The sequence below is a fragment of the Triturus cristatus genome, chromosome 11, assembly GCF_964204655.1.
Source record: "Triturus cristatus chromosome 11, aTriCri1.1, whole genome shotgun sequence".
In the NCBI taxonomy this organism is placed as follows: Eukaryota; Metazoa; Chordata; class Amphibia; order Caudata; family Salamandridae; genus Triturus; species Triturus cristatus.
The window spans coordinates 854263995-854291757 of record NC_140594.1 but is presented as its reverse complement, the minus strand read 5'-3'; the positions used below and the strand labels follow the sequence as shown (position 1 = coordinate 854291757).

The 27763-nt window shown below is 41.2% G+C and overlaps 1 protein-coding gene across 2 annotated transcripts in view; it reads left to right on the top strand.

The window, feature by feature from the left end:
• Positions 1-27763, top strand: part of LOC146785536 (unconventional myosin-VIIb-like) — a 961158-nt gene that overhangs the window by 563757 nt on the left and 369638 nt on the right. For both annotated transcript variants that reach the window (XM_085634664.1, XM_085634663.1), the window contains exon 24: positions 25860-26033. In XM_085634664.1, the coding sequence (XP_085490790.1) occupies positions 25860-26033 (174 nt within the window). The remainder of the gene's footprint in view (positions 1-25859; positions 26034-27763) is intronic.

Below are 27763 nucleotides of genomic sequence, written 5' to 3'. Positions count from 1 at the left end.
GCGTGACTGTTGGTTTTAAATGAAAGGTGTTATTGTGATGCCTTTGTTTTTGATAAAATTAAGGACTCGTAAATGATCCAGTCCGGGTTTTACATGAAATACAGCATAGCATGATGGGAAATGTAAGAACGTAATGGATTTAAAAGCATAACTTTAATAGTGCAACTGGTGAATAAGCTTAAAAGTACTTTTAAAGATTTACACTAGTATGTTTTTCTCGAGAAATATAGAGTTATGAAATGCTATGATTAGTATCGATTCTCCCACATGCTGATGTAGACCCAACGTTTATTTTATAAAGTGCATCATCTATTTTTATTGTTGAAGGGTCAGCTTTAAAAGAAGCACCAATATGGCGCATTCTTAGGTCGAGAAAGGCAGCAAGACTGCCGAAACGCGTCCCTCTGTTGTTTATGTATCCAGTGGAACCAAGACAATAAATGGGAGAACCCCCACGACGACGAGTGCCTGATTCTTAATCATATCAGATTGGGAAACATATTTCTTACATTTTTAGCGCTAGCGGTAGCGCTATGTTATTTGCACCACCAGCGATCTGGCAGCACGCCAGTAAAACCGCAACTGCTTGTTTGAATACTAAGACAGGCGTGCCCCCATGCAAGGAATGCGGCGATGGAGATGAGGAGAATGCGTGTGTGGAGGGGGAAGTTCAAACGCTGGGAGCTGAAGCTCCCTTGGCGGGGACTGAAACTCCTCTGCGGAGAGCATATCTTCACCCTGGTATAACCCTCCCTGTAATGGAGCTGGGCACCGCAATGGCACTGGCCGAAATGGCGTGGTTTCGTGGGTCCCTTTCACGGATTGCCAAAGGCTTGCACTGGACACATGAACAGGAATCCTGATCTGTATACAGTCGCCACCGTGAGTTTCTCTCCTTCGTACTGGGATATTAACATTTTTAAAGCAAAGACTGTTTCCGAGCAAGGGAAAGGTCTACCGGTGCAAACACATGTTCTAGGAAGAGACTTACGTGAGAATGCGGTGGGCGGCTGCACTCCAAGGATTCTTGTCTGGTCTGGCAGAAATGCGTGACTGTTGGTTTTAAATGAAAGGTGTTATTGTGATGCCTTTGTTTTTGATAAAATTAAGGACTCGTAAATGATCCAGTCCGGGTTTTACATGAAATACAGCATAGCATGATGGGAAATGTAAGAACGTAATGAATTTAAAAGCATAACTTTAATAGTGCAACTGGTGAATAAGCTTAAAAGTACTTTTAAAGATTTACACTAGTATGTTTTTCTCGAGAAATATCGAGTTATGAAATGCTATGATTAGTATCGATTCTCCCACATGCTGATGTAGACCCAACGTTTATTTTATAAAGTGCATCATCTATTTTTATTGTTGAAGGGTCAGCTTTAAAAGAAGCACCAATATGGCGCATTCTTAGGTCGAGAAAGGCAGCAAGACTGCCGAAACGCGTCCCTCTGTTGTTTATGTATCCAGTGGAACCAAGACAATAAATGGGAGAACCCCCACGACGACGAGTGCCTGATTCTTAATCATATCAGATTGGGAAACATATTTCATATATATATATATATATATATATATATATATATCGCAGCAAACCATTCTTACACGCGATCGTCTTTACCGTCGATCAAGAAGGGGACGGACTCCACTTAATTGTTCCCAATTCGTTTTATTTTATTCGTGTGCTATGCCGCCATGACGCGTTTCGGGCTTGAACAGCCCTTGATCACATGACGTGCTTCATTTTTTCTCCCATTTTTAAAGTGACAGTGCATTGTTAATTGCCATAGACATAGAAAACATATAACCATGGTTTCAAGCGCTTTTTTTGTGCGCAAAGTCTTCTAATATCAACAAAATGGTTTGTTATAACTGTTTGAATACATAACATGATAATTGGCTACATAGCTACTGATTCTATATAAGTCCAAATGGTGGCTCACATATTTTCAAGTGCAAATGCTTTTGTATAAATACATCAATAAATAAATTGCACATTTAAAATCAGGTAAATGTATAAAATCATGTTAAAAACCATTTTGTAGGAAAGTTTTAAAGAGATCTCTAGCAGCATGGTTAAATCCAACTGTGCAAATACGGCAAATGAGTGCAAATTTGTGCAAACCTGTGCAGTTTATCATTTGTGCAAAATCTAAGTAATAATTCAGTAAAAACCTTGGTTTAACCATCTGAAACTTTTTGTTTATGCAGATGAAAAGTGAATCAAGGGAATAAAAAGGCAAAGGGGAGGGAAAGAAAAAAGGGGGAGAAAGGGAGAGGGGAAGAGCATCTATGCAAAAGTAATCACTGTACACTCCTGAAAAAAGTCTCATCATTTAAACAAACTCATCAATTTAAAAATATATATTAGTGAAAACTCCTCAAGGCTGTGTCCAAAAAGAATACTCGCACTCCAAGGCTCGGTCATTCAAAGATAGATTTATTGGCTCGGTCATTCAAAGATAGATTTATTGGCAACGCGTTTCGAGCAGACGCTCTTCTTCACTGGCCACCATTGTAAATCACTCTACCACTATTTATCGTGTGTAATAAACATAAAAAGAGGACTGAATGTTGCTCGTCACCCGAGCATGGCAATAGAAAGTAAACTTTACAAACCCCTCACAGTGAGAATTACATCAATTGCAAGTGCACAATTTAAAGAAAATATATTTTTTTAAATAATAATTTTAAGAGAGTATTATTGCCCAGTGGCATTAACAGATACCAGTTCATTTACTCTCAAAGATCAGGTCAAGTGGCCTTTTACAACTGTCCTATTGAAAACATCAGAGTGAAAAAACAAATTAAATTGAATATTTGTACAGAGTTATGAACACAGTTTAACAGGAGGTAGGGAAAATCAAGTAGCAGATACAGAAAGTTTCATATCGACACACAAAATATAATAATAATGGTGATGATGTTCCAGCTACATTATAAAACATCATATATGAACAAAAAGCTCCTCATCCTCATTGAGGCCAAAAGGGTTCTTGGACTCGAGCAAAATGATATATTGTGACTCCAGAATTCTCAAACATTTCTCACGATCTCCCCCTCTGGGGTTTGCTGGCACCCTGTCAATTCCAAAGAATGAAAAACAATTAACATCCTTGTTATGATGCTTCAACCAGTGTCTAGCAGTTGAGTAGTTCAAATCTACATTCTTAATCGCTCTAAGGTGTTCAAGAATTCGCTTTTTTACGGGGAAAATTGTACTCCCCACATACAATTTAGCACATGGACATTTGATGGCATACACGCAAAAATCAGAATTGCAATTCATAAATTTCTTGATCATACCAGTTTTCCCTGTTGGTAAGGGGTAGGATTTCACATTCTTGCTGGTACTACACGCCTTACATTTCCCACACTTGAAAAAACCATTCTGCTGTTGTATCCATGTCAACTTCTTACTTGTTCCTAAGTAACTTTTCACAAGCATGTCCCTTAAAGAACGTGCTTTGCGATAAGTTATCTGAGGATACGCATTGACACTTGTACCCACAATTGGGTCACCTTTGACCAAATGCCAGTGTTTATTCAGCGTGTCACTTACAGCCTTTGCTGCCACATTAAAAGTAGTAATCATCCTGATGTTATTTACCCCTTTGTCAGGCAGAGGTCTTTTGATCAGTAGTGTAGCTCTACTCTGTTTAGATACGTTTTCCTTAGCACTCAAAAGAACATCCTCCGGGTATCCCCTCTCTCGAAATCTTTGTAACATGATCTCCTGTTCTTTTTCGAAACTACTCATCGAGCTGCAATTTCGTCTAGCCCTTAGTAGTTCCCCATAGGGGATACTCCACTTAAGTTTTGGGGGATGGTGGCTCCTGGCATGTAGGATGCTGTTGCCAGCTGAGGACTTCCTGTATAGGCTAGTAGTTAAAGCCCCATCCTCAATCCTAACTCGTACATCCAAAAAATCCATCTCATCCTGCGCAACTTTATGTGTGAAACGAAGATTAACATTATTACTGTTGAACACCTGGAGTAGCATATCAAAGTTTGCTCTTGATCCCCCCCAGATTAGAAAGATATCATCAATGAATCTGGTGTAGAAAACAATATCTTTTGTCAAGTATTCATTAGCATCCGTCCACACAAGTTGCTCCTCCCACCACCCCATCATCATGCAGGCATAGCTCGGCGCGAAGCAGCTTCCCATCGCCGTGCCAACCTCTTGCTTAAACCATTGATCTTCAAACAGGAAAAAGTTATTATTCAAACAGAATACCAGCATATCAAGAAGCATATTAGTTTGATCATATAAAAAAATAGACCTGTCCCTGAAAAAATGTTTGCACGCCTGTACTCCATCAGTATGCTTAATGCAGGTATACAACGATACCACATCCACCGTTGCAAGCCAAAAATTCTCTTGCCACAATATACCCTCAATTTGATTAATGAAATCTGTGCTGTCCCTACAGTATGAGGGGAGGGTCAGTACGTAGGGGGAAAGAAAAGCATCAAGGAAAGTTGAAGTATTTTCGAGAAGACTGCCTTTGGCCGAGACTATTGGTCTGCCTGGGGGAACAACTGGGTTCTTGTGGACCTTTGGTAACATATAAAAACAGGATGCCACCGGATGCTTCACAAAGAGAAATTTATATTCACTCTCTTCTAAAAGGCCTTTCTTCCTCCATTCCCCCAATTTGTTATAGTAAGTATTCATTGCCCGGGTGTAGTCTTCCCTGCTCGATTTGACATAATTACCAGAAAGGATCAGTTGTAAATGAGCCTCTTGTTTATACAAGTTGATGTCCCATAGGACAACATTGCCCCCTTTATCCGAAGGCTTTATTATAAACCCTGGATCATTATTCAAGGTACCCAATATCTGTCTTTGTTCGGGTGATAAGTTGTGAGCGTGTCTGTTTTTGGTCGTATCCCAGATACGCATCAGATCCCTCACCACTACCTCGTGAAAAGTGTCGAGGGAATCATGCGGGGTTTTAGGGTTGAAGGTCGACTTAGACTTAAATTTCGTGGAAACTTTCCCTGTTAATTCCAACCCCATCTGTTCCAATAGAACCCGTTCATCAACAGTTGATTCACCACAAAGCTCCATTACAGATGCAATACCATCAATATCTCCCAGACATAGATTCTTAGAAATCAGGACACTTGTATCAGTTTCACTGGTATCAAATTCAACCGTACGCCTATTCATTTTCTGCATGAACATCTTGAGCAATTTCAACTTGCGAACAAAGAGAAACACATCAATTCGAGTTCTAGCATAATCAAAATTTGCCATTGGACAAAAAGTCAAACCGAGTTCAAGCAGAGACTCCTCTGCCTTGGTTAAGACATGGGAAGATAAGTTCAAAACTGTCAAGTTTTTCTCACCCATTACTTCTGCTTGGATTGCCGTGTTTGTCTCCCATGTGGCATTGTTTCCTTGGCGCTTCCTTCCACCTCTCCTTGTTTTCTTCCTTTTGCGGTTCCGCCTCTTCCTCTCCCTTTTCCTCGTACTGACTCTGGGGGTCGGGATCTCAATGTCATGTTTGTTTGTAAAAAACGATATTCTTCAAAGGGTTTGAAAGTGGGTGCTGATTCATCAACTGCAGTCGCAGGTGCCTCATCCAAATCTGAATACATATCAGATCCTGATTCCGATGTTACAATTTCTGGTTCTTTTCTGAATCTGCCCATTTGTTTGAACTGCCTAATTCCTGCGAACCTGTCAACCGGCGGATTTGCTAATGGCACGGGTGCCGTTTTTGAGGGGAATACAAGCGTTGGCAGTGAACTACAATCTGGTGCCACGATCCACTGTGATGTCATTGATTCTGATTGCCAACAGCAAGCAACTCACTAGAGGAAGAAGGTGGGCACTACAAGTACCAGCAGGCCACTTCGAGGGCCACGCCCACTGAGGCGGGGTGTTTGGAATTCAAAAAGATGCCGCCAAAAATGCCTTGCTGTTGCCTTCAAGCCCTATGCCCCTGAGGAAGTGATACACGAAACGCGTCGGGAATGGACTTTTGAATTTGGTGGACTAAGTTGTGATTCACGCTGCTGCTTCCATCAATAAACAGATTTTGGCAAATACTTACCTGTGGTGCGGCGTCTTCCACAGCAGGCAACTTGGTGATGTTTGATGTTTAGCGGCTAGCCTGAGCCGCGGAAGACGACCCGATGCTGTTTACAGCATTCCTGCGAACCCGTCAACCGGCGGATTTGCTAATGGCACGGGTGCCGTTTTTGAGGGGAATACAAGCGTTGGCAGTGAACTACAATCTGGTGCCACGATCCACTGTGATGTCATTGATTCTGATTGCCAACAGCAAGCAACTCACTAGAGGAAGAAGGTGGGCACTACAAGTACCAGCAGGCCACTTCGAGGGCCACGCCCACTGAGGCGGGGTGTTTGGAATTCAAAAAGATGCCGCCAAAAATGCCTTGCTGTTGCCTTCAAGCCCTATGCCCCTGAGGAAGTGATACACGAAACGCGTCGGGAATGGACTTTTGAATTTGGTGGACTAAGTTGTGATTCACGCTGCTGCTTCCATCAATAAACAGATTTTGGCAAATACTTACCTGTGGTGCGGCGTCTTCCACAGCAGGCAACTTGGTGATGTTTGATGTTTAGCGGCTAGCCTGAGCCGCGGAAGACGACCCGATGCTGTTTACAGCATTCCTGCGAACCCGTCAACCGGCGGATTTGCTAATGGCACGGGTGCCGTTTTTGAGGGGAATACAAGCGTTGGCAGTGAACTACAATCTGGTGCCACGATCCACTGTGATGTCATTGATTCTGATTGCCAACAGCAAGCAACTCACTAGAGGAAGAAGGTGGGCACTACAAGTACCAGCAGGCCACTTCGAGGGCCACGCCCACTGAGGCGGGGTGTTTGGAATTCAAAAAGATGCCGCCAAAAATGCCTTGCTGTTGCCTTCAAGCCCTATGCCCCTGAGGAAGTGATACACGAAACGCGTCGGGAATGGACTTTTGAATTTGGTGGACTAAGTTGTGATTCACGCTGCTGCTTCCATCAATAAACAGATTTTGGCAAATACTTACCTGTGGTGCGGCGTCTTCCACAGCAGGCAACTTGGTGATGTTTGATGTTTAGCGGCTAGCCTGAGCCGCGGAAGACGACCCGATGCTGTTTACAGCATTCCTGCGAACCCGTCAACCGGCGGATTTGCTAATGGCACGGGTGCCATTTTTGAGGGGAATACAAGCGTTGGCAGTGAACTACAATCTGGTGCCACGATCCACTGTGATGTCATTGATTCTGATTGCCAACAGCAAGCAACTCACTAGAGGAAGAAGGTGGGCACTACAAGTACCAGCAGGCCACTGCGAGGGCCACGCCCACTGAGGCGGGGTGTTTGGAATTCAAAAAGATGCCGCCAAAAATGCCTTGCTGTTGCCTTCAAGCCCTATGCCCCTGAGGAAGTGATACACGAAACGCGTCGGGAATGGACTTTTGAATTTGGTGGACTAAGTTGTGATTCACGCTGCTGCTTCCATCAATAAACAGATTTTGGCAAATACTTACCTGTGGTGCGGTGTCTTCCACAGCAGGCAACTTGGTGATGTTTGATGTTCGGGATCACACTCCCTTGATCACGAGTAAGGCAAAGTAAACCAGGAAGTGCAATAAATAGTCATGTGATTCTTTTGATAAACAAAGAAAAAAGACTCTTAGGCTACTCGTTACTTCACGAGGCCATTTTTTTCTTGAAAGTAACTTTAACAAAGTTCCGACAAAATTGCATTTCGTGGGACTGAGTAACACGTTTGATGTGATCTGAACATTCATTGCATTATATACTAATCAGTGACTATTCCCGTTCATTTAAATCATGAATATATGCATTTCATCAAATTCCGATTCACTCGTAATTATTTCAAAACCATTGTCCATTCCAGCCCAAGTGGGCATTGTATACAATGTCCAAATTAATTATTTGAACGAAAATTATTTTTACTTGACATTTAAATCGCATGTATGCATCTTCAGTCAACACTTCTTGCCCCAGTGGGCTTATCAGAGATACTCAATCTTCCATATGTCACCAGAATAGATCAAATTTTGCATCTACAAGAAAAAACAAATAAATCAATCAACAATTAATCAAAACAAATGAAGTAAGACTATACTTCCTGAAACTTTGCAATTTAAAATTCATAAAAACATTTTTTGCAATAGCATTTATACACGAGTTGCTGACTCTCGTTTCAAAAATGCTGGCCTGTGAAGATTCAACATAAACATGTTCAAATTCATCCTAAGTGCACCGCTAACTCTTCGTCACAGTTATGACCTATCGGGGCCAAAGTACCATACTGGATTATTAGTTTTGACTCCAATCGTCTGAGGTCCTGTACTCTATTTCCTCCTCTCTCATTCATCTTTATTGTGTCAAGGACACAAAAACTCAGTAAATCACTGTTTTGATTATGATGACTCAGGAAGTGTCGTGCAACAGGGTATTGTTTATCGCCATGCTTGATGGCGCGAAGGTGTTCTAAAATTCTAATTTTAGCCTTATGTATGGTGCTGCCGATATAGGCTTTTTTACAAGGACAAAACAGGGCATAGACGGCATAATCTGTGTTGCATGATGTATGTTTTAAAATCTTGTGGGGCTTGTTGTTTGGAGAAAGGATGCATTCCTTGCAGTTTTTGCTATGTTTGCACGCCTTACACTTTCTGCATGTGTAAAAGCCTTGTACTCCTAGGATGTTGGTTTGTGTAGGTTCAATAGTTCTGCACAGTGTGTCCTTTAATGATTTCGCCTTTCTATATGTGACTTGTGGAAACAATTCCACACTTTTTGAAAGGTCACTGTCAGTGTGTAACACTGGCCAAAAAGTGTTGAGGCTCTTGCGCAAATCACTGGCTTGATTATTAAAGGAGGTAATGAACCTTATTTTCTCTGTCCCATCATCTTTTATTTCTTTTTCAGTTAATAATGATTCCCTTGATCTTTTAGCTACTTCTATCTTTGCTCTGTTCACAACAGTCTTTGAGTAACCTCTTTCCAGAAATCTCAGAGTCATCACTCCTTCTTCCTTTTCGTAATCCTCCGGGGAGCTGCAATTGCGCTTGGCTCGCAAGAGTTCTCCCAAAGGGATACTGTCTAGCAGAGGTTTTGGGTGACAGCTGCGTGCGTGCAAAAGGCTGTTTCCAGCAGTTTTTTTCCTAAAAAGGCAGCTTTTTAATTTGTCATTTTGGATAGTAAGGGAAAGATCAAGAAACTCAATGGTACTCTGTGACCATTGGCTTGTGAACTGAAGATTGTAGATGTTGTCATTAAGGCTTTCTACAAACAGATTTGCTTCGGTCTCACTGCCATTCCAGATACACAGGATGTCGTCGATGTACCTCACCCACTTAACTATCTTATTTTTAAAAACATCATGTTCTTTAACAACCTTTTCCTCCCAGTACCCCAAATAGAGACAAGCAAAGCAAGGAGCAAAGCAAGTCCCCATTGAAGTACCGAGAGATTGTTTGTAAATTTTGCCATCGAAAGTGAAGAAGTTTTGTGTTAGACAGGAAGTCATCATTTCAATAAGCATCTGAGTGTGCCTGAGGTATGAGATGGATCTCTCACTAAGATAATGTTTACATGCTGCAAGTCCCAACTCATGTGGTATACAAGTGTAGAGACTTGCAACATCTAAAGATAGGAGCGAAAATTCTCTCTTCCACTCCAAATTCTCTATTACTTTCAGAAAATGACCTGAGTCCTTTATGTACGATGGAAGCTTAGTGACAAAGGGTTGCAAAAAAAAGTCGACATATTTGGAAGTGTTTTCCATACAGCTACCTCTGGAAGAAACAATCGGTCTACCTGGGGGGTCTGTTGGGTTCTTATGGATCTTTGGTAAAAGGTATAGAGCTGGTAATTTGGGATATCTGCATGTCAAAAAATCATACTCATTTTTCTCTAGTACCCCATCTTTCTTCCATTTGTCTAAGCTTGTTTGAAACAGTCTTATGGAATGTTCGTACTCCATCCTATTACTCCTTTGATATTTCTCACTGTCAGCTAGTTGTTGCATGCCCTCATTAATATATTTCCTTCGTGATTGAACAACCACGTTGCCCCCTTTGTCTGATTTTTTGATAACTATAGAGTTATCATTTTTCAAATTATTGATAGCCTCTCTTTGTGCTGATGTAACATTCATCCATCCATGCCACTTTCTCTTTGAAAGTTTCATTAACTCCTGAGTTACTCCTTTCTCAAATACTTCAATTGCATCGTTCTTAATTTGTGGAAAAAAGATGGACTTAGGTTTAAATGGATTTTTTGCATTTAAATTAAGGATGACATTTTCATTCTCAAAATCAATAAAAGGATTATCGTTGTTTGTTGCTAAGCCTGCCAATACATTGGCTGTATGAAGTAACTCGGCATCATTAATACTTACAGCGCTTGGTTCAACATTCATGCTTTCTACTTGAGTTTCCACCTTAGTTGCAAACCATTTTTTAATGCGTAATTTCCTAGTGAAATGGAAAAGGTCTATTCGGCTTTGCGTGTAATTAAAGTCATTTGATGGACAAAAAGTAAGTCCAAGGGCAAGTAGTTCTATCTCAAAATCACTAAGCACTCTGTCAGATAAATTGATTACCGTTTTCTTATCCATTACTTCATCTTGCTTTGGCCCCTTGTACGACTTCCCACTGGGCTCATATTGTCTTTGCGTGTTGACTTGTTTCCTCTTCTTGCGCCTCTGCCTCCTCTTCCACGACCTCGTGTACTTCCTTGTTTGTTGTTGGTTTGTCTCCCCTTGGCCATCATGTTGAATTCTGTTAAAATGCTTGTTTTTACCCCATCGAAGTTAGAGATGTTCGAAACTTCACTGCTGCTGGCGATACTTCCGTCAGTCTGGGGTTCAGTGTCTGTAAGTTCTTCTTGTGGAATAGTATCTCTGGTAGTATTGTCCGTTGTTGGCATTTCAACAGGGGGATTTTTTCGAAGTTGGTCGTATTTTTTTGCAAAGGTTAGGATTTGCCCTTTTTGATAATCCACCAAATCTCTTTGAAACTTTCTCTGTTTTTTCACTTTGATGTCACTCTCAATTCTTTCTAGATTTCTTTCCATTTTGTCCATTTCTTTCTTGAATTCTTCTTGCTCACAGAGCGCTTTGATCTGTTCCGTTAAGTTATCAATGACGTCTCCCAGTCTCTCACAATCCTTCTTGGCATATTTCACCAATAATGTTAACATGTTTGTTGAGCAGTTGTGGTTATTAATTGCCCAGTCATTCACTAGTTCAGGGTCCGGATCACTGAAAGTAGGTGTGATAAAGATCCGTAACCCTCTGGGTACTCTACCTACATCAATATATTTTTGTAGGGTGGTGGCTTCCCACCATTTATTCTGCTCCGTTTTTAATGCCTTCCACAGTTGGTCCCATAATTGTCGTTTATTGGATATTGGTCTGTCTTTGTTAGTTGATGATCCATTTTCAGCTGTCTCCACAGTTACAGCATTCTCGAACATCCTGTCCGCAGCTTCTGCGCGTTTATTGTTCCTTATTGTTGCCATTGCTTGCTCTTCCAATTCGAACGCTAATCAGCGTGACCGTTTATCGCTCCAAAAGTCTGTTGGCTTTCACCTTGACTTTTTGACCCATCGGCGCATTAGTGACAACACCGCTCCGGTATGACAAAGACTAGAAGGGAACCATCCTGAACTGTGATTAAACGTTCAATCCCGCTTCTGCTTAAATCATCCTCAGTGAAAGAAAATGCGCGGGTAGGGGGTTTAATAATATCACAAACCGCAATGGTAGCAAACCGCTACCGTTAGCCCTCCCCCTACTCACTTGTGATGGTGGTCCGCAGCGAGGTGGCAAACCTCTACGTATTCCGACAACGCTGTAATTCCTCCTTTCCTGAATCCCCAGCAACCACGGACACCAATTGAGCTTCAATCCGGTCTTTTTAATGAGAGCAAATAGGCAAACAATACTCTACGCGTTTCGGGATCACACTCCCTTGATCACGAGTAAGGCAAAGTAAACCAGGAAGTGCAATAAATAGTCATGTGATTCTTTTGATAAACAAAGAAAACAGACTCTTAGGCTACTCGTTACTTCACGAGGCCATTTTTTTCTTGAAAGCAACTTTAACAAAGTTCCGACAAAATTGCATTTCGTGGGACTGAGTAACACGTTTGATGTGATCTGAACATTCATTGCATTATATACTAATCAGTGACTATTCCCGTTCATTTAAATCATGAATATATGCATTTCATCAAATTCCGATTCACTCGTAATTATTTCAAAACCATTGTCCATTCCAGCCCAAGTGGGCATTGTATACAATGTCCAAATTAATTATTTGAACGAAAATTATTTTTACTTGACATTTAAATCGCATGTATGCATCTTCAGTCATGTGATATTATTAAACCCCCTACCCGCGCATTTTCTTTCACTGAGGATGATTTAAGCAGAAGCGGGATTGAACGTTTAATCACAGTTCAGGATGGTTCCCTTCTAGTCTTTGTCATACCGGAGCGGTGTTGTCACTAATGCGCCGATGGGTCAAAAAGTCAAGGTGAAAGCCAACAGACTTTTGGAGCGATAAACGGTCACGCTGATTAGCGTTCGAATTGGAAGAGCAAGCAATGGCAACAATAAGGAACAATAAACGCGCAGAAGCTGCGGACAGGATGTTCGAGAATGCTGTAACTGTGGAGACAGCTGAAAATGGATCATCAACTAACAAAGACAGACCAATATCCAATAAACGACAATTATGGGACCAACTGTGGAAGGCATTAAAAACGGAGCAGAATAAATGGTGGGAAGCCACCACCCTACAAAAATATATTGATGTAGGTAGAGTACCCAGAGGGTTACGGATCTTTATCACACCTACTTTCAGTGATCCGGACCCTGAACTAGTGAATGACTGGGCAATTAATAACCACAACTGCTCAACAAACATGTTAACATTATTGGTGAAATATGCCAAGAAGGATTGTGAGAGACTGGGAGACGTCATTGATAACTTAACGGAACAGATCAAAGCGCTCTGTGAGCAAGAAGAATTCAAGAAAGAAATGGACAAAATGGAAAGAAATCTAGAAAGAATTGAGAGTGACATCAAAGTGAAAAAACAGAGAAAGTTTCAAAGAGATTTGGTGGATTATCAAAAAGGGCAAATCCTAACCTTTGCAAAAAAATACGACCAACTTCGAAAAAATCCCCCTGTTGAAATGCCAACAACGGACAATACTACCAGAGATACTATTCCACAAGAAGAACTTACAGACACTGAACCCCAGACTGACGGAAGTATCGCCAGCAGCAGTGAAGTTTCGAACATCTCTAACTTCGATGGGGTAAAAACAAGCATTTTAACAGAATTCAACATGATGGCCAAGGGGAGACAAACCAACAACAAACAAGGAAGTACACGAGGTCGTGGAAGAGGAGGCAGAGGCGCAAGAAGAGGAAACAAGTCAACACGCAAAGACAATATGAGCCCAGTGGGAAGTCGTACAAGGGGCCAAAGCAAGATGAAGTAATGGATAAGAAAACGGTAATCAATTTATCTGACAGAGTGCTTAGTGATTTTGAGATAGAACTACTTGCCCTTGGACTTACTTTTTGTCCATCAAATGACTTTAATTACACGCAAAGCCGAATAGACCTTTTCCATTTCACTAGGAAATTACGCATTAAAAAATGGTTTGCAACTAAGGTGGAAACTCAAGTAGAAAGCATGAATGTTGAACCAAGCGCTGTAAGTATTAATGATGCCGAGTTACTTCATACAGCCAATGTATTGGCAGGCTTAGCAACAAACAACGATAATCCTTTTATTGATTTTGAGAATGAAAATGTCATCCTTAATTTAAATGCAAAAAATCCATTTAAACCTAAGTCCATCTTTTTTCCACAAATTAAGAACGATGCAATTGAAGTATTTGAGAAAGGAGTAACTCAGGAGTTAATGAAACTTTCAAAGAGAAAGTGGCATGGATGGATGAATGTTACATCAGCACAAAGAGAGGCTATCAATAATTTGAAAAATGATAACTCTATAGTTATCAAAAAATCAGACAAAGGGGGCAACGTGGTTGTTCAATCACGAAGGAAATATATTAATGAGGGCATGCAACAACTAGCTGACAGTGAGAAATATCAAAGGAGTAATAGGATGGAGTACGAACATTCCATAAGACTGTTTCAAACAAGCTTAGACAAATGGAAGAAAGATGGGGTACTAGAGAAAAATGAGTATGATTTTTTGACATGCAGATATCCCAAATTACCAGCTCTATACCTTTTACCAAAGATCCATAAGAACCCAACAGACCCCCCAGGTAGACCGATTGTTTCTTCCAGAGGTAGCTGTATGGAAAACACTTCCAAATATGTCGACTTTTTTTTGCAACCCTTTGTCACTAAGCTTCCATCGTACATAAAGGACTCAGGTCATTTTCTGAAAGTAATAGAGAATTTGGAGTGGAAGAGAGAATTTTCGCTCCTATCTTTAGATGTTGCAAGTCTCTACACTTGTATACCACATGAGTTGGGACTTGCAGCATGTAAACATTATCTTAGTGAGAGATCCATCTCATACCTCAGGCACACTCAGATGCTTATTGAAATGATGACTTCCTGTCTAACACAAAACTTCTTCACTTTCGATGGCAAAATTTACAAACAATCTCTCGGTACTTCAATGGGGACTTGCTTTGCTCCTTGCTTTGCTTGTCTCTATTTGGGGTACTGGGAGGAAAAGGTTGTTAAAGAACATGATGTTTTTAAAAATAAGATAGTTAAGTGGGTGAGGTACATCGACGACATCCTGTGTATCTGGAATGGCAGTGAGACCGAAGCAAATCTGTTTGTAGAAAGCCTTAATGACAACATCTACAATCTTCAGTTCACAAGCCAATGGTCACAGAGTACCATTGAGTTTCTTGATCTTTCCCTTACTATCCAAAATGACAAATTAAAAAGCTGCCTTTTTAGGAAAAAAACTGCTGGAAACAGCCTTTTGCACGCACGCAGCTGTCACCCAAAACCTCTGCTAGACAGTATCCCTTTGGGAGAACTCTTGCGAGCCAAGCGCAATTGCAGCTCCCCGGAGGATTACGAAAAGGAAGAAGGAGTGATGACTCTGAGATTTCTGGAAAGAGGTTACTCAAAGACTGTTGTGAACAGAGCAAAGATAGAAGTAGCTAAAAGATCAAGGGAATCATTATTAACTGAAAAAGAAATAAAAGATGATGGGACAGAGAAAATAAGGTTCATTACCTCCTTTAATAATCAAGCCAGTGATTTGCGCAAGAGCCTCAACACTTTTTGGCCAGTGTTACACACTGACAGTGACCTTTCAAAAAGTGTGGAATTGTTTCCACAAGTCACATATAGAAAGGCGAAATCATTAAAGGACACACTGTGCAGAACTATTGAACCTACACAAACCAACATCCTAGGAGTACAAGGCTTTTACACATGCAGAAAGTGTAAGGCGTGCAAACATAGCAAAAACTGCAAGGAATGCATCCTTTCTCCAAACAAAAAGCCCCACAAGATTTTAAAACATACATCATGCAACACAGATTATGCCGTCTATGCCCTGTTTTGTCCTTGTAAAAAAGCCTATATCGGCAGCACCATACATAAGGCTAAAATTAGAATTTTAGAACACCTTCGCGCCATCAAGCATGGCGATAAACAATACCCTGTTGCACGACACTTCCTGAGTCATCATAATCAAAACAGTGATTTACTGAGTTTTTGTGTCCTTGACACAATAAAGATGAATGAGAGAGGAGGAAATAGAGTACAGGACCTCAGACGATTGGAGTCAAAACTAATAATCCAGTATGGTACTTTGGCCCCGATAGGTCATAACTGTGACGAAGAGTTAGCGGTGCACTTAGGATGAATTTGAACATGTTTATGTTGAATCTTCACAGGCCAGCATTTTTGAAACGAGAGTCAGCAACTCGTGTATAAATGCTATTGCAAAAAATGTTTTTATGAATTTTAAATTGCAAAGTTTCAGGAAGTATAGTCTTACTTCATTTGTTTTGATTAATTGTTGATTGATTTATTTGTTTTTTCTTGTAGATGCAAAATTTGATCTATTCTGGTGACATATGGAAGATTGAGTATCTCTGATAAGCCCACTGGGGCAAGAAGTGTTGACTGAAGATGCATACATGCGATTTAAATGTCAAGTAAAAATAATTTTCGTTCAAATAATTAATTTGGACATTGTATACAATGCCCACTTGGGCTGGAATGGACAATGGTTTTGAAATAATTACGAGTGAATCGGAATTTGATGAAATGCATATATTCATGATTTAAATGAACGGGAATAGTCACTGATTAGTATATAATGCAATGAATGTTCAGATCACATCAAACGTGTTACTCAGTCCCACGAAATGCAATTTTGTCGGAACTTTGTTAAAGTTGCTTTCAAGAAAAAAATGGCCTCGTGAAGTAACGAGTAGCCTAAGAGTCTGTTTTCTTTGTTTATCAAAAGAATCACATGACTATTTATTGCACTTCCTGGTTTACTTTGCCTTACTCGTGATCAAGGGAGTGTGATCCCGAAACGCGTAGAGTATTGTTTGCCTATTTGCTCTCATTAAAAAGACCGGATTGAAGCTCAATTGGTGTCCGTGGTTGCTGGGGATTCAGGAAAGGAGGAATTACAGCGTTGTCGGAATATATATATATATATATATATATATATATATATATATATATATATATATATATATATATAACCTACTGGTGGTCACCAGTAGGTAGTTATAGTTAGGACCTATTTTCCATAGGAAATCGGCAACATTCTATTCCCAATAACTTTGGTGCCGGTTGACGAATCTTCGTGAAAATTTCAAAACTTTTGACCCGCTCCGGTCTGTTCCTATCCTGAAAGTCACAGGGTGATTCGTCAAGCAGGGGCCGAGAAAAAAGGGGGGTCCCAAAACGTGTTTTCCCCATGCAATTTTCCACAGGAACCTTTAGTCGCAGCCACAGCCCGAACTGCTGAACGGAATTACACCAAATTTGGCAAAAAGGTAGCCCTTGGTTCAGAGTCATACCTTTTGGTTAAATGGTGTAAATCCGTTCAGTAGTTGCTGAGAAAATCAAAAGTAAAATCACATATATATCTAGGGCCGCGGATCCTCCCGAGCACGAGCTTCATGCTAATTGGCTGTCAACACTTCAAACCAGGAAGTGTTGGCAGCCATCTTGTGCCTCGGAATAACCGAGGCACAAGAAAACAGAAAAAAACTTTTTTTTTTTTTTAAATCAGCCAAATTCGCTCCCGCCCTTCATTTAAATAAGGCCCGGGGGCATTGCCCAATTAATGTTTTTTAAAATGCATCTGTGAGTACTATATAACTTGCAGCTAAACAGCACTGGTAATCCCCTGAACCCCTGTAACCAAGCAGGGCGCGTGTAACCACGGCGTGCATGCGACTTGAGCCCAGCTTGAACACACAAATCCTGCAGCCCGAGGGGCGCTGCGCGCTGCCTCCTCTCCGATCCCTCGCGTTTCCCGGTGAGTTCCTTCTCAGCTGTTGAGCTCGCAATCCAGTGCGGGCGGACGCAAGTCTGGCGGCTTTCAGGATTCGTTGTGTCATTGCGGTGGTTCTGCTGGTCATTGGTGCATTGTTCATCTGATCAGCTGTCACACTGATATGCTGCTGCCTGCTCAGCGGTCTACTCATGCTAAGATGCTGCAGCCATGAAAGGAGCGGCGGAGGGGCTGGCTGGAGGGGAGAGGGGGAGTGTTCTATTATTTCTGAAGGAAGTGTAATATGCTCAGCCAAATAGTTGGAATACCTGCTCCGCATGTAAATGAATATCTTGCAGTTTAGCAGGCAGCGCAAACTTCAAACTTTAAGCTGCTCCTGTCGTCCAAACCGCTCTACGCACCCCTTTTCGTAGCTAAGTTCTTATTTCACCGTGTGTTTCCGATGCAGGCATTTCCAGGTCCATCAGCTTACGTTGCATGCTTTTATTCTGGAGTGTACCGAGCTAGCCGAGCCACGATATTCTCTTAGATGAATTTGCATGTCCACGGGTCTATTGTGGGCGCATTTACCAGTTTGTAAACACATCAAAGGATGGGGATTTGGGAGGATCCGATTTCCTGCGTCTTTTCCAGGGCGATGTGAAATTATTCACCTGGATTCTGTTTGGTAACCGTATGCAGGTTTTTTTAAAAGGATGAATGCAGGCAAAATGCTTTGTATGACAGGCTAGAAACCACAGAGCACGGAGCCTGAATGAGCATATCTCAAACAGTTATTGAATTTCTGCCAGGCTACATCTTGGATTGTGGTAAATGACTTCCCTTAAAAAGCATCCCCCTTAGCAGTCAGGCGGGTGGTGTGAGTATCTGCGGGCTAATGCAGCTGGAATTGATTCATGGCAGAAAAGAAAAGAAGACCTGGACCAGAAGAGTTTTAATTTTCTATGGTAATTAACGAGATCTCAATAGGAGATCTGCAAAGTGTGTCTTTTCCGCCTTAAGGGGTTGCTTTTTCAGCCAGACACTATAGTTTGTTCATTTGTGTTGGCCACAGCGTGACTGGAAACTGTTCAGCAGATGAGAGAAAAGCCTTGTTTTCAAATGTCAAATACTCTTTCTGCCCGATAAGCCCTTAAGGAAATTAAGCAGCTTTCCTGTCAGAACCCGTGGCGAAAAGAGGGGACTATTTTTCTAAAGCGCTCTATAATTATTTGAATCGCGTCGTGGCAATTGCACTACGTTACTTCCAACTATGTGGCTTGTATTTTAAACAGATACACTTTACAGACAAGCCTCGCGCCACATGATAGAAACACGTGTAATAAAAATGAATCAGTGAACGTCATCTAATGCCATTAAGTGGTTCTGGTGACAATCAACTGTAAGGCCAACGGTTGAGGGGTTTGTAAATATGGCCAGGGCCCCAAGATGGCACGATTGTACTGTAATGTTACCCGTAATGCATTTTTATACTACATGGTTTTTCAAACGGGGAATTTGGCGTGTGAAGCAGTACCACAGAATACAGGAGTATATTGCTGTGTTTGTTACTGACTTCTAGGCTTCCTATTGGTTAAAATCACAGGGGTGAAATTATCTTCAAGAACTATGTGAAATATGGAAAATAATGAGCATGATATTATAGTGGAGACCAAGTCGAGGGGGAAAAAAAAAAAATGAGGGTTTTTTTTATAATAAGGTCCAGCATACGTACCCCAGAGACTATGTATATACAAAAGGTATGCAGTTCCTAATAGAAAGCGAAAGACAAAAGACAGATCCTAACTGTATGGTAACCACCAGTACAATGCAGGAGAGTGATCTCCTTGTTGGAAAAAGACCCTCACACACCTGACAAGAAGGTGTCTTGCTTCATCATTGGGTCTGCTCCTACTCGGGCCGGCGCTGCAATGCCCGATCAGGCGCCCGTGATGGGGCCTACTTAACGGCGATCTTTATTCCGAAGCCGGCAGGTGAAGTGCGAGTAAGGGTCTTGGTGTAGGTGAAGTGAAAGTGTAGTGTGAAATTAAAATAGGGAAAAATAATCCACTCCAAATGACTTTAATGAAGTTGGTTCTCTCCCTAATTAAAAGTAAAGATAACGCGTACCAAGCATTTTAAAGATTAAATCCAGAGAAAGGCTGCAGGCTGTGAGACATGCTGGGCAACCTGTGTTTACATGTAGTGGACTCCAATTTATGAAACTGGTTACTGGGTACGAGGTACTTACACACGCTCAGAACTATTTGTGACATTATGCACAAAGGCAGTCACCTACAACTATGTAATACCAAATTGCTTACTCCATCTTTGCCTCGTTTTTGTCACTTTTTTAGTAATTGTGTGACGTACTCAAGATGACTTATATGTAACAATACTTCACTGTTGCAGTGAGGGCTCCCTGTCAGGTGGTGCCCCCTTGCAGTACTCTAATCATCCAGTCAGTACCCATGTACTTATGCAATGGCCCAGGCACCAACTCATGGCAAATACAGAGGAGGTCATGCTAAACACAGGGGTAGCCCAATGCATAGTGTTCCCTAGTGTATGTAGGTGTTTTCACTGTATTCTAAGTGTCTTTTAGCATAGCACTGGCTCTAGGCCTGGTTAGTCAGAGTCAGTTTTCACCAGTATTCATCAGCAAAAAGTTGGGGGCACAGGAGGACTTTCTGCTCCTCTGTTGGTTCTTTCTGCACATCTCTTGCTTCTTCCTGCACTTTTCTTCGTGTTTTTGGACTTCTGTTACCTCTTTCTGAATTTGTCTTTCTTCTTTCTGCGCTTTAATTCCTCTTTCTTCACATGTCCTACCTTTGTAGGCATAGTTAGAAATTAGCATTTAAAAAACCTTTGAAATTCACTAAAAAAAACGTAGGTTTCAGGCACGTTATAGTTAGAAATTAGCATTTAAAAAACCTTTGAAATTCACTGAAAAAACCATAGGTTTCAGGCACGTTATAGTTAGAAATTAGCATTTAAAAAACCTTAGAAATTCACTGAAAAACCATAGGTTTTAGGGAAAGTTATAGTTAGTTGGACATTGCATTCGTACAAAACCCGTGAAATTCCCCCGGTATAGTTAGTTCAACTAACTCTAACTCACGCCCCCGCAATGCACTGCTGATGACGTCACATATTATATCACTCATGACATGGTAAGTTCTCGACCGGAGGGAGCAGCTATTTATGCTCCTCCCGCCATGTGAATGCAACATGTTGTTCTGTTGCGGGCAGGGAAACAGAACACAAGTCTTCTCTGAGCCTGCGGGAGCATTATCCAAGCTCCTGCCGGCTGGGAGTATATTTAATGTTTGCTCCTGTTTGGCGGGAGATTCAAAAATGCTCTCTCCAAATGGGAGCAAACACATGTTTCCCTGCCTTTGCCGGCGTGGGAGCGAGCGCTCTTGTGGATTGCCTGCAACAGCAGAAAAATGTTGTTGGCAGCCATTGCGGGACTTGTAGACTTAGTCTGAACTTGTGAAAAGAAAAGATATAAAGGGACAAGGAAGGGATACCCTGCCCACCTAGTCCCTATTGGATGGATCCAGAGGGACTCCCACCTGGGGCCAAAATCAAATATAAAATAGGCATAAATTGCAGTGATCCCGTGGGAAAACCTAAGGATCAAAATATATTTTTTTAAATGGTGGCCGGAACCGCATTAATTAATTGTGTCTTATAACTCAAGGCTGCTTACAATACTTAGTATGTAGTACGTAGAATCTTTGCCCTGCTAGAAACTTTTCCTGCAGTACCAAAAAAGTTAGGTGGAGCATAATGAACACAATCCTCAACTGTCACCTGCACACAGAGTTACTCTTCATTTCAAAGATTTATATCATGTTCAACATGTATACAGGTTAGCTGGACACAGGCTTTACAATATTAGGTATAAAAGTAATATGGTAGGTTCCTGACGCTATGTGAACTATAAAACAATTTAACACACTCATTGGATGATGTTGTCAGTGATGTCATCAATTATGTCACTTGAGATGTCACGAGTGATGTCATAGAACATGTTATGAGGGGGTTATACGCAGTGCATGGCAGGGGCACAAGTTATAGTTAGCTCCGCTAAATATAAGTGGTGAATTTCTGTTTTTTTTAGCTTAAAAAGTTAATGTTTTCACTGACATATTCACCTAACTATAAAGTTACTTTAACTTTTATTTTTTTCAGTGAATATATATATATTCACTGCATTCCAATTCAAAGCTGTAATATTGTGCCTGGAGTGGTAAATGGCTTTTGTCATTTTACAGCTCGGCATGGCCAGCACTGTGCTAGTCCTATGCGGAAAGACTTTGCTGTAGAAATGGCAAAAGACTTTGTCCTTTTCTATCTCGACATGAATGGCACTGGGCTAATCCTATGCTTAAAGACTTTGATAGAAAAGCAGACATTTCAGGTGAGCAGATCTAGAGTGTCGCTGGTGTTGAGAGTGCCCTAACAGGAGCTGCTTTCCACCTAAACTTGAAAACTACCCAGAGTTCTCTGCTTCTTTTTTTTCATATATATATATATGTGAGTGTTTGTGTGTATAAATATGAATGTTGTACGATAGCAATCCCTACATCACTAAACAAGTTATAGTATTCACTACATTTGGAATTAGAATATAGCATTATAGTCCACCTCTGGGGGCTAAAGCAGTTGTTACAGGTCCTGGACTCAAATTATAGACGAACCATAGGCGAAGGCCTATAAAGAACGAGAGAGCCTCTAACAACTGGTATAGACTGAGGTAGATGGGCTACAACTCTGTAAGGGCATTTAAACATTCCAGCCACTGAGAGCAGAATCCTCTACATTAAAAAGAGAGAAACAGAAATACATACCTTGGTTCTTGCAGCAGAAGGCCTATAAAGGGCAGTATTTGCCATGAGCCACTCCGTTGCCTTAATTTAAGAATTCAACGCTCCAGTAATCTAATAATATTGAACTAAACAGTTGTTAGTGATAATGCTCCAACCTATATTGTGAATTTAAACATTCCTAGCAAATATTGAGAAATTTCATATTCATGATGCTTATACAATTTAGGTGTTATCCTATCCAAGTCTGCAGTTTTAAACACCCACTGGGCCATTTGCTTAGGTACTTACAGAGCAGTATTAAAACCTGTAGTTGCAGAAGTGGATTTAACTTAAACAATGCTGGCTTACTAGTTTTCTTTGAAAGGTTGAAATTGCTTTGATATATACTTTAATAATAACCAAAGTATTCTATGCTCATGGGCTTAGGATCCAAAGCACATTTAGCCATGTTTATGGCTAAAGCGTAAAATATACTGACATGAGCCTACACTGATGCTCCTCCACTGGAAGTTTTCTACATGAATTTGTATTCAATTTTCCTGCCCTTATTCTAATTAAAGGTAGTCTGAAATTCAGAATTCCGATTTAGACTTTGTTACCCATAAAGGCGCTAGTCCCCATAATGTCTATTGCCCATTCACTTGAATCTTTTGTATTAATGAGCAAATTAATACATTTATATAGCTCTACACTAAAGTGTCTAAATGAATAAAAGGGTTGAATATACAAGGGATAAAGAACAAATTAGTTTGATTGTTTTTACGTAGGTGACACGAGCGATCATCACGAATGTTCTCTACAGGTTGGGTCTCTGTACAGGGAAACATCTGCCTCCTTTCATGCTGCACCATTCATGGGAATGTGGAGTAGGTATTTTGTCAGAAGCATGAACCAGTACTCAGGAGATAAAGTTTACATTGTTTCTAAGGTATTCAAAGCCCTTTTATTTTATGGAGGGATTCCTGGGTGAGAGGATGTTCTGTAAGGTAATTTCACCATAGTCACGGAACCAGTGTAGTGATCTCAAGTTGGGAATATGAGGTCCTAGATATTGATCTGAGCCCCGAAACCTGCTCTATGCACTCTGACCATTAAAAAAGAGAGGGTTGGTGCTTAGACAGGCTGAAGCAGAGCACATTGTAGTACTCTTCTGCCATCTGTCCACAACTACTGGGCAATCGTCAGTAGTGGGGAAAGAAGGCATAGTTGTGGTGGATATACAGACCTTGCAGCTGATCTTGGTGTTGGGTCATGTTTGAGTCTGGTGGCTACTAGTCCTTAGACCTGGGTGCTGTGTGTGAAAAACTGACTACGAATGGAGATGAAGAGCAAGCATGTGGTGCGTTGGTGTTGAATTATACATGTTCAGTTGTAATTCCTTTGAATTTCGTGAAACGTTTTGACAACCGTGCTTCAATGAGTGGCAGACATAATTCTAAGGCTCTTTGTTGGTTTTCTCATTGGTGATGTGCAGGTAGAGTTGTGTCAGAGGTGGTTTGTCAGAAGGTTTTTAAAAAAGTAGAGGTTTTGAATTCCCTTAATGTCATGAGTGTACAAGTTCTAAAGGCTGGGTTTTAGTCAGAAGAATGTTTGATTTAGATTTTCCATTTTGGTTAACTGGATTTTTAATGCCAGATTCATTACATTCTTTGTAGGTCAAGATCCACTTGTCACCATAGTTTTTTTCACTTTCATTAGCAGGGTCATAAAGGACTGCATGATTTAGCAAAAAGGAGATGCTTTAGAGGTGTTAGGTTTGATTAGTTTTAAGAAAATATATATTTTTATAATGAAGATGGGTTTGGGACACTATAGGGATAGATGTGATATGTCATTGTCTTTCGGTTGTTTCAGTACTTCTGCATTTCTCCCAATGTGGGTGTTAAAGACATTAAACTGGTAGACCATTATCTTGTTTGCAGGGGAGAGACAAGTGTCTGCTTTGTATGGTGATGTTGCGGAGCAGGTGGTGTTTCTCTTCTGGGGAAGATATAAAAAGAAGCTAAAATTAGAGAATCCAGCCATTTTATCTACAGGAATAAAACTGGTTCACAGTTATTTGACATCAACGAGACCCGGAGCCAGTGCAAATTGCATCTTTCTGATTCTAAGGGCTCCACCTAAGAAGCTGGCTACACTGATACATATTAAGGCACTCAACAGCATCTGGAGTTCTGCCAGGTGATTGTTTTTACGAGGGTGGTTTTGAACAGTAATAACAGCAGGAGGGATGACAATAATTCCTACTTGACGTAGAGGAGCTACTTACAGGAGGGCCATGTAGTTGGTACTGACACAGCTCCCATTATGTTTTTCTAAAACATCGCTGTTCATGATATTTATAAGACTGCCACTTTGCTTATTCCTCATTGTGGAAACACTATGCTGTGAATGTTACCTTCAAAGCCGAAGTTCTGTTTGACTGACCAAAAGGAGATATTTAGCTATAATTGTTCTTGTCATGCCTCCATATTTTTCGTGCTTAGTGAACTTTACTTAAGTTGGACAAGAGTGCATGATAAATAGTACGTTAAGAAAAGTTGTTCCCCAAAATAAGAGGACCACTGTTTGTCCTAAGTCCCGCTTCCTACACAGTGACACACCCTAAATCCCTTCTGTTCCACATGAAATAGCTTTATGTTATTTTATTCAACAGAGCTGAAGGACCTGAGAAAATGTGGTCCAGCGGGTGTGTAGTTACAGCATGTTAGCACAGAAGAAACTAAGGTACCGATTTATATGTTGGATAATGGCCCAATGTTCCACCAGGGTGACGGAGTAATTTACTCCATCCCTCAGCTGAAGAGACTACCCGCCAAATTTGTATTTGACATCCAAGCTGGCAGTCATTTATAAAGCATTGTCAGGAACTGCCACAGCAGTTCTTATCAATGCATAATGGTTTTTGGTTCAGGGTTGTGGCATGCTGCACCAAACAGTTTTTTCTGTTTTAAAAAAAAGAAAATCCCAAAACGGGATTTTCCTTTTTCAAAATAAACACCATAATGCCTCCCTTGCTATGGAAATCATCTTCTAGGGGTGGGGGTTATTTACATTTTACTGTCCCTCACCGCCAGGGTGTGCCTGGCAGTGAGGGACAGTAAACAAATGGCTACGTCTGACCATCCTGATTGGGTGGGTAGACATGTAGGCATTTCTCTGTCGATCCTTACTCCGTCAGAGAGGTTTGGCTATGGCAGTGATGGAGTATTAGCCAAACCTGTGGTCCATCTGCAATTAAATCGACATTGCAGACCTTTAACTAGGAGCTGTGTATACTCCATCGCCGTTTATACTGAGTATACATATCTCCAACCTAGAAATCGGCCCCTAAGTTATTGCTCAATGCCCTGGCACAGGCTATAGGGCTGACAGTATGCCTCATTCAATTGAAAGCCTGAGCTTATAATTAACAATGCTGAAGGTATTACAATCAGTACCATGACATATTTAAAGGTGTTTGTTGAAATCCAGGTGTCTTCTGATGTGACATTTCTTTTTTTTCTTTTACTCATCACAGGCATCTCTGGCAGTGTGGAACATCATCCTTCGGTTCATGGGAGACCTGCCAGAACCAAAACTATTTGCAGTAAACTCCTACAGTAAAAGCAACAGCTCCATGATGACACAGATCTATGACAGTCTGAGCACGAAAAGCAACATCCAGCCAGGCATCAGTGAAGAACTATATGAGGTACAGCCATGTTGTGACTCATGTGCAATTAGTGAAGGTCTATGTAGGATAAGGGCAGAGATCTTTTTAAGTTATGGAGAGAGACTGTTGGACCATGCATCATTGAGGAGCTGTAGCAGATAATGTCAGCATGTGTGTTACCAGAAATTAATTGGCCCAAGTTCGTAGAACATCACCCTAAACTTTCCTACAGCAGTCCTGATTTGATAACAAACATACATTAATGAACTTGATAAACAATCAAGATTGTAATATGGTAACAGAACAAGCATAATTAAGAGCATTTGTTTGTCGCCTTCATACTGTTCAATGGATTAACTGCCCCTCTCTGAAAAGGTATTGTTATGAGTCCATTCAGTTGTCTTTAGGTCTGGAGGCCTGAGCAGATACTGTGTGTTGCTATCTTCAAGTTGGTTACCTTACCTTATGTTTACATTAAAAATAGGATCAGAACCATTAGTGTGTATCATACTTGAAAATGTTCCTGATTTCTTTTTCTACTGTCTCGGTCATAGGGCATATTGGCTCCAAACATATTCCCTGGTAGACCAATTTTGTCAGATTTCTGTGGACTTCCCCTGGCCACATACACAGAACTCTCCATACCCATGCAGTGGTTCATTCTCTTTTCCCACACCTCGTGTGACTTAGCCACGTCCCTTCTGGAAACTAAAATTGCGAATTAAAGATTGCTCGACCACCACCAAGGCTGTCAGTGGTGATAGATGTGTCACTGCTTGGTTGAGCAGGTCATCTGGGGGAGATGGAGATCAGAGGATTAGGTCTCCAGTGGAAACTTGGCTCCATATGAGCAGGGCAGGGGGCGGGGTTCCTGGGCTGTGTGCCAAGAAGTGCTGTTCCTCTGGATTTGGAGCCTCATTAGGGCAACACCCTGATCCTGAACCACCTGGTGGGATCTTTAAAAAGGGGGGCGGATGAGCTCAGCCGGCAGTGCCTGGCAATTCACAAATTGCAATTGCACCCTGAGGCAGCACAGGCCATCTTCTGATAGTGAGGAGAATGCTGGCTGGATCTTTTTACCACATTGAGCATGCATTGTGTCAAAACATCTGCATGTTGGATGTCCCAAAAAAGCTCTCTCTAGGAGATGCACTCCGGCTAAAGTGGAGCACTGGGCTCCTATATGCCCTTCCACCTCTGTGCCCAGGTCATCCTAGTGGCTCTGAATTGGTTAGGAGCGTCTGGTACCCAGACCTTCTGAGCATGATCTGTCGCTGTGCCCGATGCTGCGCAATCTACACCTCCATGTGTGAAGATTGAGCAGCGACAGTTGACTGCGTTCAATCTACCACCTGAGTTTTTAGAGGTCTTCCTCATTACCAGGCATCCCTCTCCAAAGTTACTTTATGCCAGACACTGGGAAAAATGTGTGGCCTGGTGTGAAGTCCACAACACAGACCATTAACAAGCCAAACATTTGAATATTTTGTTGTTTGCTTCGTCTTTGGCCCAGCAAGGTCTTGCAGTGAGAACTACTTTTTTTAAATAAAATATTTCTTTTTTTCCAATAACTTTGAAAGACATGAAACATTACATAACCGTAACAACAAGTTAGACTTAGACCATACAAGTTTGCTTGGTTTTCTCATCTCCGGTGACGGTCTGACCATCGTAGTACAAAACAGGTACAGGATTACCACCCCTGTGTATGTTTGAAATTACACTGTACCCCCCCAACTCACTCCCTCCCCATACATCCTGGGTTCAGC